Source organism: Crotalus tigris, unplaced genomic scaffold (genome assembly GCF_016545835.1).
Source record: "Crotalus tigris isolate CLP2741 ecotype Arizona unplaced genomic scaffold, ASM1654583v1 scf7180000024340.7048381, whole genome shotgun sequence".
Lineage (NCBI taxonomy): Eukaryota > Metazoa > Chordata > Lepidosauria > Squamata > Viperidae > Crotalus > Crotalus tigris.
In genome coordinates, this window is record NW_024100510.1 from 3,915,188 (window position 1) to 3,928,213 (window position 13,026).

The 13,026-nt window shown below is 42.2% G+C and overlaps 1 protein-coding gene across 9 annotated transcripts in view; it reads left to right on the top strand.

The window, feature by feature from the left end:
• EVA1A (eva-1 homolog A, regulator of programmed cell death) overlaps positions 1 to 13,026 on the top strand; it is a 79,979-nt gene that overhangs the window by 32,131 nt on the left and 34,822 nt on the right. For 3 of the 9 annotated variants that reach the window (XM_039326323.1, XM_039326325.1, XM_039326324.1), the window contains exons 2-3: positions 3,290 to 3,444; positions 7,871 to 9,190. The exons of 5 other annotated variants lie outside the window; for them this stretch is intronic. In XM_039326323.1, the coding sequence (XP_039182257.1) occupies positions 3,342 to 3,444; positions 7,871 to 8,229 (462 nt within the window). In that variant the 5' untranslated portion in view covers positions 3,290 to 3,341 and the 3' untranslated portion in view covers positions 8,230 to 9,190. Of the gene's footprint in view, positions 1 to 3,289; positions 3,445 to 7,870; positions 9,191 to 13,026 lie in introns of those variants that run through there. One more of the 9 variants, XM_039326326.1, reaches the window with a different exon arrangement.

Here is a 13,026-nt window from a genome sequence, read left to right on the forward strand (position 1 = left end):
CTTGCAGTGACCGTGGTGCACTGCAATAGCCATAGCTTCAGGGACTGAGCTTAACTATTTTTTGTTCAGCGCCACTGTAATGTCAAACAGCTGCCAAACAAATGGCCATTATCCCAGGACTACCTGCATTCAAATGAAGTTCCATCACTATCTGGGAAACTGTAGTGGAGAGGCCATTTTTGGTACTTGTCCCTGGAACTGGAATTTATTACACCAGGGAATGCATCTTAAATGTTTGTTGTTGGATTTTAAATAATAATACAAGATGCTTCCATCCAAATGAGTATTTGACTTGAGTAGCAACCAATTAACCTAAGCAATATTTGTCTTATTGCTGTTCATGTTTGTTCTTTAATGCTTCTTTTTTATGGATTATGCCAGTGATGGCGAACCTTTTACAGACCGAGTGCCCCAAAACTGGCCCCACCCCTGCTCCATCCCCTGCCCCGCTCCTGCTCTGCCCTCACCCCATCCCCCACCCCACCTGCCCACAGGGCCACTCACTGCCTCCAGGGCTCACCACAGATTGCCCAGGCAGCCCAGCAGCACCATGGTGGCCATGCCCTCTGCCCGCGCCCTGCAGCATCAACTGTGCGTGATGGGGCATGAGGGCAGAGTCTTGTCTACACTGCCTGGCTCCCATGTCCTTGGCTGCACTGCTCCATGTGGGCCACGCTCGGGGGCGACTCTCCTCCAGGGGGGCTGCTGGTGAGGAGGGGGTTGTGGGGGGAGGTGAGGCTGGGGCAATGGCACATGTGCCCACAGAGAGGGCTCTGAGTGCCGCCTCTGGCACGCTTGCCATAGGTTCACCACCACTGGATTATGCCATCAATTTGCTTTGATTAACTAGTTCTTATTAATAGTTATTCATTGTACTAATTTGTTTGCACTGTAAGAGGTATTGGAACTGACTTGAGAATCCAAAATGGACATCAAGGGTAAAAATAGTCTAATAATAAATAATGCCAAATGGTGCTTCCTAAGAACTGGAAGTACTAACTCTTCCACTGTTGGCTGCAGGTAGAATTACAATTTGGGCATGCATTTCACTGTATCAAAGGGTAACAATCTTGGAACCAAGATACTTCAAATGGGCTAAAATAACAGAATGTGTGCAAAATCCAGGACTTGTGACTCCTGAGAGAATGAAATTGGAAAAGATGTGACTGCTTCAGTGCTATTGGCTGCCACTATGTTGCATGTGATCCTGTGATCTTTATTTTCAACATTCCATAACAGTTTCCCAGCCAGTCTCACAATCCCTCACTCCTTACCGCCACACTGAAGCAGTCACTTACCTGCCTGTTGGAAAGGGAAGGAAAGGGAAGGAGGGAGGGAGGGAGGGAGGAAGGAGGGAAGGAAGGAAAGAAGGAAAGAAGGAAAGAAGGAAGAGGAAGGACCCTCCACACATACTTCCTGGACCATGTCACTCCTCTGTACACTCCCCTGACCTCTCCTGCCCTATCGCATGCCTTCCCAGACCCACCCTTCATTCCCATATGCTCTCCTTGAACAATGCCACACACCTCCTCGCACCTTTTCTGATCTGCATGGCACCTCTTTTGTACGTCTATTCACCATCCCCAAACTGCGTCCCTTCCACACTTTTCTCAACCCATATGGAATCTCTTGGTCACCCCCACATACCATTTCCAATTTACACCCTCCATGTGCTATTGCTTATCTGCACAGCATTTCTTATACAATCCAAAGCACCACCAGACACCCTTCCTACACATACCATTCATGTTCTTCCCACCCACAAAGCATGTCTGATGCACACCCTCATACCCTTCCTAGCCCACGCTGCACTTCTCATGAATCCCCATGTACCATTCCTGACCCTTACCCCTTTACTCCCTCCTGCACCCAGCAGCATCCATTGGCCTTGGACTTGCAACTTCCATCTGGCTTCCCCACTTACTTTTTCCCTGCAAGTAAATGGAAAGATGGCAAGAATTCAAGAGAGGGAGGGAGGGAGGGAGGGAGGGAGGGAGGGAGGGAAGGAAGGAAGGAAGGAAGGAAGGAAGGAAGGAAGGAAGGAAGGAAGGAGATTTCTGATGCTCCCTGTCAGCTTCCCACAAGGAATTTCAACAGGACTTGGAATCTTTTGCTCTGCCTCACCTATTAGTGAAACTGTTTTGGGTAAAGATAGTTTTATTGTAATACATGGTAACTACTGTATAAACCATTCAGTTTGAGCATAAATTCTGATAAAAAAATGCTATAATGGTCAAAGGAAATTAGGCTATAACAGAGTGTTATAGTTGAGTGGGCCACACCACTCTTTGGAGTATTCTCCCATACTGTGGTGTGCTTCTGATATCCCTAATATGTTTCTTCATCCAGATCTTTAGGGTTAACACGTGTTTGCTTATACTACTCTTGATATTCCTTTCTATTTTGGGGGTGTGATCAGATAAATAAACAGAACACACATACATAAAATATATGTTTTCCCACTCATTGGGTAAATACGAGTTTTACACAACAGGCCTTTTCTCTTCCTTGAAGCCCAAACTAGTTGATATAAATGGAAGGCTTTGTTCTGAAGTACATCATTGTTAGGGACACTGATCATTCAGATTGTTTATTGTTTTAAAACTATTGATGTTTTCATTACTGGCAAAGGAGTTAACAAACAGATCAAGGTTCAGTGAATTCTCAGTAATGATTCAGTAAGATCTGAAAAGGTCTCTTTCAAGCTGAAAAAATGAGCTGCCTATTAAGCTACAAAACTTCAGCAAATAAAATCCAATCATTAACTCGGGTGAATTGCAGCCTTTCTCTTTGTTATAAGGAGAGCATGAAAAAAGCAGCCTCTCTAGGAAATCATAAAGGGAGTTAAATCCTCCCTCCATTTAATAAAGCTGGAGGGCAAGGCGTACTGTTTGCCATGGGTTTGTCACAAGCTATAGAGTTACAGCCAGACCCTCCCTGGCAGAAGGCTGCCTGTTGACTCTGATTTTTCTGAAGCTCCCCAAAAGACACTTTTTACTTCAAAAAGGGCAGGGGAGGGGGAAAAATGCCTCCGATTGTGTATTTCTTTCAGTCCTCTGGAGGAGTCTGACTAGTGACGTGAAAGGGACGTGAAAGTGGAGATGATCAGGGGAGAAATTGTTTTAAATACACTCTGAGAGGTCAGCTGAAGTCAGACTGTCAAACTTCATAGAAATGGTTGGAGGACTTTGCTACAATTTTCAAAGGCAAGAGAAAAATTCTGTTGCTTGAATGATGGACCCTACAATCAAATGTGCTTCATCCCAAATCTACTTGTGTTCCAAAACAGAGGAGAAGAAACAGAAGCCTACTTTTTAACCCAGATCTTGCTATTCCAGTGAATGAAACTCAAAGGAGAACATCAAAGAAGTATGAAGCCTGCAGGGACCAGCACAGAGATTTCCTTATTGAGCAATATCCTATCAGCATATTCCTTCATCACAGGTATTCTTCTTACCACTTATGATATATCTGTTGAATGTTTTCCTGAAGGGAAATAGTCCTCTCTATTTTTCATCTCATGCCTCTTAGTTATATTTCTGGAGAAAACTAAACAAAAGGAAATATGCTACTACATATTTATTATTGTATGGCATTTCTAATGATTTGCTTGTAGATATAAAACTATAGGAATCGTGATCCAAGTGGTACACAAGAAGTACATCAAAAGGAGGAAAGCAATGTGGCATAGTTAGGCAATTTTGTCTTCAATCCCTGATCAAAATTACAATATGGCAAGAAAATGTCAGGATAAAATTTGGTATTTGTGAAGTATTTTCAACGATTTTGTCAAATACATCTCCAGATATTCTTGTTTAACCCATAATTGAGGCAGCAGGTTAAAGCTAAAAGGCGATATCTTGTTTTTGGATACCTGAAAGTCAGGCCTCAGTGAAATTTAAATTAAATTTCTCAATACATCCTTTGCTATCCAAATTATGCATCTGTTGTATCATTAGTGTTTGGAATAGTACAATTTTATTTAAAGCTTTGTTATGGTCCTATCAGACTGTTAGATTTGGTGTTATCACTATAGATTTAGCTCCTCACAACTTTAGTATTTATCATTATTCTTTTCAAAGGGTTATATAGACAACATAAACTTTCTATTGTGTAATTTGAGGAGTTGATGGCTACATGTATTTTCTCTTCCAGTTAAATTAGTTTTACTTCAGTAGATGTTCTTTTTTTTTTAACAATTCCTAGGGTCACTGATTTTTGTTATGTTTTAACAAAGCAGACAAGAAATCTTTCCATTCTCTTTCCAGGGTCTTTATTTTGAAAGCCTCCCCCAGTGAGGAAATGAAATGATTTTTTTCTGTGTGCCTTCTGATTCTTTGATTCTACCCTTAAGGAGAAAATAAAGTCAATTTTTGGTCCTTTAGAATAATGGTTAGTAACGGTGGTGGTAGTAGTAATAATAATAATTTTTAAAGCCCTTTTAAAAATTATGCTTATCTAAAAATATTTGAGTGAAAAAGAACAACTGTTATAATTTAGAATTAGCTGATTGTCAGCTGAAAAAGGAACTTTAACTTATATTAAGATATTTCAATCATATTTTAGTAAAAGTTGTCTTTTTTGTGCCTTTGAGTCAGTGTTGACTTTTGGTGACTACCTTGATAAGTCCCTGAGGTGTTCTTGGCAATATTTTTGGAAGTGGTTTGCTCTTGCTTTTAACACAGTGGTTCATTTTTATAGAAGATGTGAGCTCTGTATTCATAGAAATCACTATATTTCAATCTTGCAATATTCTTTAACTGGGAAGATTGGAAAGCAATTGGTATATAGTGGATCTAAGCACATGCTTGTGCAAATAATTGCCTGGATTGTATTATGTGCAGCAGTACAATAAACATAAACTATGTCTAGAAATTATTTGTGACAATAAAGTAAGACAGGCATATGAGTGAAGATTTAAACCTAGTATTTTACTGATGAATGAACAGCAACAGATCAGTTATAGTAGGTGTCTCAATGGAAGTTATAGAGAGGGGATAACAGGGTGACTTAAGAACTAAAACAACATTCTAGAATGACAAATTATTCATGTCCCCTTTTTGTGCATATGACAATAATTCCCCCATGAACTAATATATGCTGCATATTTATCTCATTTTAAAATAGTTGGCTTGCTTGCCTTGGGCTGAATTCAAGGTGCTGGTCTTGATGTAAAAGATTCTACACAATTTGGGCCCAGTATATATGAAATAAGATCTTGACATGTGCTGCCTTACATCTACAGGCTGGAGAAACTTATTTCATATCACCATTAGTTGACATAAAATTCAGGTTGACAGGAGATGGTGACCTTCAAATGTAAAGGGCTTGATGCCAGGAGGTACACTAAGCACCCAGAAACTGATATTTCAGTTACTCACTAAGATCCACCTATTGCACCAAGCATTTATGAATGGGTGACCAATATAATATAAGACTTGTGACTGTGTTTTATTTTGGTTTTTTTTTCTAGTGTATTTACCATTGGCTTTTAAAATTTTGTACTGCTGTTCATTTACACATTCTATATAATACACATCATATTCTGCTATTACATTTGTGAGACTAGATTTAATTCCCTAGTTTTACTTTTTGAATACAAAACTTATTGATGAAGGGGTTACAGTAGTTGTTTTGGGGAACCAGTATAGGACCTACAGGAGGTCTAAATAGGCAAAGGCAGGTCTGGAAAATTGGAATGGAGGACACACTGTTCACTTTCCTTAGCATCTGTGACAAAATTTATAGTGAAAACTGGAAAAAAATGTACTTAGGCCGATACGTGTATAAAATTATTTTTTGCAGCATCAGAAAGACTAGTTTTTCAATCACAATATTTGTCCAACAAATCTTTATTTTTCAGACCATTTGCTAGCTATAATATAGAATTGAGGATGTGCTTTTCAAATTTCACCATAGAAAAGCATGGCAAATCATGTGACTACAGCAATCATTGATTTGAAGGAGGTGGATTGAAACCAGTTGCTGGAATCAGAAAACAAATAACATAAATCTAGGATGTTGACTCTCTTGATGGATGATGGATACAAAGAAGGGTTGTTTATAAGATCATAATACATGAAAGTTTGAATGACTACTGTTGTGAAAATAGTCCGTTAAAAAAAGTTATTCAAAAAACTGGGCAATATTTGATTTTAAGGCTATGCCTGCCAGATAAAGGACTTGAAGACAAAATAGGGGACATGTCCTCCTTTTGCTGAACAACTTATAACCTTATACAGGCATTCTGAGGACATTAAGGTAATGGCAGCTGTTGCAGTTCTTTCATCAAGCAATTTTCTTATCAGGGTTAGGTGATAACTCCCCATCAAATTAAGGTCCTTTTGGAAAGAAAAATGCTGTTGGCAGACAGTTCTGCCAGAAGTGTGCAAAATATTTTGAATTCTAAACCAGGCATTATAAGTTCAAAACATTCTGTTTTGAGTTCAGTGTTCCAAAGCTATTTTAAACTTGTTGGAAATGTTTTGAACTTAAAATAGCCTCACAAAATTGGAATACCTTGTCTTGAATTGAAATGATGATTTCTAGTTCAAAATGGATGTTTTGAGATTCCCCCCCTAAATACTAATAATAAAAATTAGTTTATTTTTTAAAAGGCTAAAGAGAAGAAAGGATAGTTAGTTCTCTTTTTGTCCTGTTTACTATCATTTTAAGATTCATTTTCAAAGTCAACTCCAATTGGACAAAGTTCCCAAATAGCATATTTTTCCTGTTATTAATTTGGCAGTTAAACTTTCTTGGATTCTATTTTTAATACTTGCTGCCACTTTTCTTTCCATTTTAGCTACTGAAGAATAATACAGTATTTGCATAGGTTGGAAACTCATGCTGTGGATATTGATGATTCAATAAAGCAGTCATCTTATTAACTGTATAAATTTATCCATATATTACCTAATTGCATTTCAAAATGCATTCAGATTTCTGAGATACATTCTCCACTGAGAATTAAATAAGCCATTAGCCAATGAATGAGCACATATGTTTATTTTTTTTTTATTTCAGACTGAATTTTTATAAGATAAGACCTATTACTCGGAGCCATCTGAATATAGAAGACATAACAAAAATATTTTGTTAGAGAATTGGGATTAGGAAAAGGATTATCTGCCTTGTTACTCCACTATATTCTCCCCCACCAAAAACATTTTCTTTTGACAAATTTTATTCCAGCTATATTATTTTCATATGCTAGCCATATTCTTTTATTTTGCTCACCTTTTCACCAATGAGTCTTGATGTGGCAAAAGCCAATTATGTTATCACAATAATTAATAATTTGTTCTTGTAGTTTTCTCCCATGCTTGCTGGGCTGCCTGCACACTCACTTCCAGAGAACCCCTAGATTTTGCTTTGCCTTTTGCCTTTGAAGTTCAGTAGCACAATAGTCAATATTTAATTAATATGATGGTTAGCAATTTTCATCAAAGTCCAAATACTAATGGATCATTGCATTACTGGATGGCTTTATGCATCACTTTTGACTCTTCAACCCTCCTCAAAAAGCCGAAGCCAAGCCAAACATTTGCGGCCTCTCCATTCTGTCTCCTCACTGTAACCTTGGACATACTGTACTGTATCCCCTGCTGAACTTAGAGAACATTTTTCTTTAAAATGTGTCCCACAAAGGTGAAAAAAGGGCTGCTGGCTCTGGCTTGTTTATTTTATTATTAAAGTCCCCAAACATCCACATATGTGTCTCATCTGTATTCTCTGCCAGACACTTTGATTTGTAAAAAGAGCAAACAGTTATCACAGTTATTATCAATAGCAAGGTTTCTATTTGTGAAAATATTTCCTATCCTCTTTTTTTTTTTTTTTAAAAAAAAAAATCTCTTCTATCTTTCAGAAAACCCTGAACGCGCTGCCCTCTGTTTTGTGTCTGGGATTTGCATTGGACTTCTCTTGACCTTATTGGCTTTAGTTGTCCAAATCTCCTGTCAAACTGATTGCAAACAGTCGTCAACCCAAAGGCCATCATGCAACAGTGAAGGTAGCTGGAGTGACAGTGACTCAGATACCACCTCAGACCTCTCTGTGCAACGGCAACGGCGATTTGAACGGACTTTGAACATGAATGTCTTTACTTCAGCTGAGGAGCTTGAGAGAGCACAACGGCTGGAGGAAAGGGAGCGCATCATCCGAGAGATATGGATGAATGGCCAGCCAGATATTCCAGGAACCAGGAGTCTGAATCGCTACTATTGATGGCAGCAAATAGGACTGAACTTATGGTGTCTCTTAAATCTGTTGGGAAGAGGACTGAAGTCCTACTCTAGAAAGGCAATATTTTTACTTTACCTTTTCGGTCTAAGAACAACCTTTTTCAATATTTTGTGCAGGTTGCAAAGTTGGGGGACGGGCGGATTTGTTTCTTCTCAGTGCTTTGGTTGCTACAAATTGGAAGAGCTAATGAGTGATACATAAAAATGCATGCAAATCTTCCCTCCTTTTCTCTTCCCAACTAATTATTCTAAAGATAAATAGGAAAGAGATGTATTTTTAGCTTCTCCTTCTTCTTTAGACTTCACTTTCAAATTTGGTCCTCAGGATGACCTCAGGAAACCACACTACTAAATTACCTGCTCTACTTGATGTTACTGTTTAAACTTTTTAAATTAAAAAATGAATGGGCAACTGGCATGCTGCAACCTCCCAGATTTCCCAGATAACTTATTTTCAACAAGGTCTGGGATCCCCCTATAGAAATCAAAGGGATTCTTTGAAGATAAAATGGTGGGTGATTGCAGTTGGTGCTTTGTTTGCTGTCTGCTTTGTGATTGGCCACATTCACCATGGCATGGTAGACATTTCCTGAGAGTGTCTATCTCTTTTAAATTTCCAATGTTTACCCATTGCGACAAAAAGGTTGAAAACCACTGTTCCACTAGATCACTCTCTTCCTGCCTCTATTTGTAGCAGGATTCAGAGTTCTGCTCCTCCTGTGCAGCTGATGCCTTCTGGGGAAAACAAGCAGGGCTCTGATCAAATGAAGGAGTGGGTATGTCCCTCTCAGCTATGCTCTATAAATCTTCCTCACCATGCAGATTTGCTGAAATTAAGCCATCCATCTTCTTAATTCTGACAATTACAGTCCTACCCTGGTTAACCACTATCTTCACCAACATTTTTTCTTGAATTGTTATCAGAAATAAAGGGATATACTGTACAAGATGAATGCTCACTTTATATTTGATGAAAGGCTCACTTTATATTTTAGAAAATGTAAGATTTACGGTTGGAATCTTTCTCCAGGCTTATGTCTAAAATATGAATTTTAACCTGCTTAATGTTTTAATAATAACAAACCTGCTAGAAATTATGACTGCCCTCACCAATCAGAAAAGTAGATCTGAAATAAAATATACAATTTCTGACTGTTATGTCCCGAGCCTTGCAAACGGCTCGGGCGTTTGCAGGCAGTCCCGGGCAGGTGCAAAGCTGCCCGGGACCAGACAGGCTGTCGCCAGCGCCGTGCGCATGCGCGGGTGCTGGCGCGGGAAAAGTAACCCATTTACCCGGGAGTTGCCTATATAAGAGGCTGTGAGGCGTTTGGGCTGAGCTGAAGCCATCTTCCTGTAAGCTGAACGCTGAATAAAAGAACCTGAGAACTCCAGCTGCTTCTCGTGTCTGTTTTCCCGCCAAGGACGCAACACTGGCGACGAGGTGGGATGCCTTGCACTACCTGGAAAGGAAAAAGTGTAAGCTTACCCAAGGAGTCCTGAGCGGCGGAAGAGGAACGGTGTTGACTCAGCAGCTGCCCGCCAATCCAGTGCGCATTCGGGGGTAGGCTGGCTGATAGACCCGTCTCCTGAAGATCCGAAGATGGCGAAAATCGGAAGGCTTGCGGAATTCGACGTCTCACATCCAGAGCGGTGGGAGTCCTACGTATCCAGAATGGAGAACTACTTCAAGGCAAACCAAGTGAGGGAAGATAGCTTGAAGGCTGCCACCCTGCTTTGCGCTTGCGGCCAAGACGCCTTCGAAATCGCAGAAAACCTTGCAGCACCTGTTCCAGTAGAGTCTGTAAGCTACGCAGACCTGAAGAAGCTGCTGAAGGACCACTTCCACCCCAAGGTGTCCGTTATCTCATGGCGCCACACCTTCGAGCAGAGGGATCAACGGTCCGGGGAGTCAGCCAAGGAGTACATCGCCGCGTTACGGAAGGCCGCCAAGCCCTGCGAGTTCAAGGACCTCGAGGAACGACTGAGGGACCGATTCGTGTGCGGGTTGAGGCATCGAGAGCTACAACAGAGACTTTTCGCTAAGGAAGAATTATCCTTCCAAGACGCTTTAAGGGAAGCCACCGCGGAAGAAGCAGCAGGCGGCGCCGTCAAGAACATGCGGCCGATCAGAAGCAGTGCAGAGGGTGCGTCCGTGCACCAAGAAGACGTCCGACGAAACTCCGAGGAGGATCCGGACGAAGAAGTCGACCGTCTACACCCCGCGAAGGGAGAAAATCAGAAGGAAAGCTCTTCAGCTCCGCTCAAGTGCATCGGCTGTGGAGGTCGCCACAGGAGAACCGACTGCAAGTTCCGCTCCGCTACCTGCCGGGCATGCGGCAAACAAGGGCACATTGCAGCTGTGTGTCTGGGCCGACGAAAGGCACAACCTCAAGAAGAACGCCTGAAGGGTACCAGAGTCCCCAGCCAGAATAGGGTAGGTTTTTGCGCTTCGCGTAGAAACATTTGTAGGACAGGCACACACAAGCCCATGAAGAAAAAGCTGTCACTCAACGTGAAGCTACAAGGGGTTCCATTATCTATGGAACTAGACACAGGGTCCGCCCTTTCCATCATTTCATTGCATACATTTAGGAAGATTTGTTCCAGTAGTGGGACTAAGGCCAAGTTAAGGCCTTCTGATATTGTATTAACTGATTTTCAGAACTCAAGAGTGTGTGTTAAGGGGGAGGCCACCCTTAACGTGCAATACAAGAGTTTTGAAGGTCCACTAGACTTGTTAGTAGTAGGGGGTGAAAGAACGAGTCTCATAGGACTCGATTGGTTTGAGGCCCTGGGGATACACGTCACAGGACTCAACAGCTTACAAACACTCGACCTACAGGAAGTCTGCAAGGAATTTGCAGATGTTTTCAGCCCCCAGCTGGGCACATTCAAAGGACCACCTGTGTCCTTAAAGCTAGACCCCACTGTCACTCCCATTAGGATTAAAGCAAGAAGGGTCCCTTTTGCTTTAAAAAGTAAGATTGACACTGAATTAGACAAACTAATCCAACAAGGAATCCTAGAACCTGTTGATTCCAGCCCATGGGAGACCCCCATTGTCACGCCTCTAAAGGCAAATGGGGACATTCGCATTTGTGCTGATTACAAATGCACACTCAATAAGGCATTGCAGCAACATGCCTATCCTGTTCCTGTGGTCAGTCACATCCTGGCCTCTCTCAAGGGGGGGCGTGTTTTTGCAAAGCTTGACCTAGCTCAAGCATATCAACAGCTGCCTGTTGATAATGATGCTGCCATAGCTCAGACTATTGTGACCCACAGGGGAGCCTTTAAGGTAAAAAGGCTGCAGTTTGGAGTGAATGTCGCTCCTGGGATTTTCCAAAGCGTAATGGAAAACACACTACGAGGTATACCAGGGGTCTGCCCCTACTTTGACGATGTCTTGATTGCAGGAGACTCCACACACATTCTAGCTGAAAGGCTTAGGGCTGTCCTGTTAAGATTCAGGAAATCAGGCCTTAAGCTCAGAAAAGACAAATGCAAGATTGGGGTGCCTTCTACTGAATTTCTGGGATTCAAAATTGATGCTGCTGGGATTCATCCTGCTGAATCCAAACTAACTGCTATTTTAGAAGCACCCAGGCCAAAGTCTAAGGCCGAACTTCAGGCCTTCCTAGGCCTCCTGAATTTCTACAATTCTTTTCTTCCACATAAAGCTAGTGTAGCTGAGCCTCTTCACAGGCTACTAGACAAACAAGCTGTGTGGCTGTGGTCACAAGCACATGAGGCTTGCTTTAAAGAAGTCAAGGCCTTGCTCACTTCTAACAGTGTTCTTGCACATTTCAACGAGTCTCTTCCTGTGTGCATCGCTTGTGATGCATCCCCCTACGGGGTTGGAGCTGTCCTGAGTCACCTCAGGTCTGATGGAACTCAGGTTCCTATTGCATACTACTCCAGAACATTGTCTTCTGCCGAGCGCAACTACGCTCAGATAGACAGGGAGGCTCTGGCTGTTGTTGCTGGAATTAAAAAATTCCACGATTTTCTATATGGCAGGCATTTCACGGTCTTCACTGACCATAAGCCTCTGCCAGTAGTAGAAGCTGACCCCGCGCCAGCTGTCAACATTCTATCAATCCAAGCCTTACCCGAGCTTCCTCTTAGTGCCAGGGATGTTACCGCTGAAACAGGTACAGATCACACACTTTCACGTGTCCGCTCCTGGGTCCTGTCCGGGTGGCCTGAGCACTGCCCTAGTCCTGAGTTTCAGAGTTTCTGGTCCAAAAGGAACGAATTGTCCCTTTCTCAGGGTTGTTTGCTTTGGGGAAACAGAGTTGTCATTCCCACCTCAATGAGGGCTAGGGTCTTAGAATCCCTCCACGAGGGTCATCCTGGCATTGTTCGTATGAAGGCTCTTGCACGCAGCCACTTGTGGTGGCCTGCTTTAGATAAAGATATTGAGGCTAAGGTACACGCATGCCACATGTGCCAACGATCTCGCCCAGAGATGCCCCAAGCTCCTGTGCATAAATGGGAGGAAACACAGTCCCCATGGTCTAGGGTGCACATTGACTACGCTGGGCCCTTTCAGGGCCAGTTCTTCTTGGTCCTTGTTGACAGCCATTCAAAATGGCTTGAGGTTGTGCCTGTCTCATCCACCACCACTGCAAAGACTATTCAGGTACTGAGGGGGATTTTTGCTGCACACGGGCTGCCAGATGTCATTGTGTCTGACAACGGCCCTCAATTCACCTCCTCCGAATTCCAAGCTTTCTTACAGGCAAACCTGATTCGTCATGCCACATCTGCGCCTTTT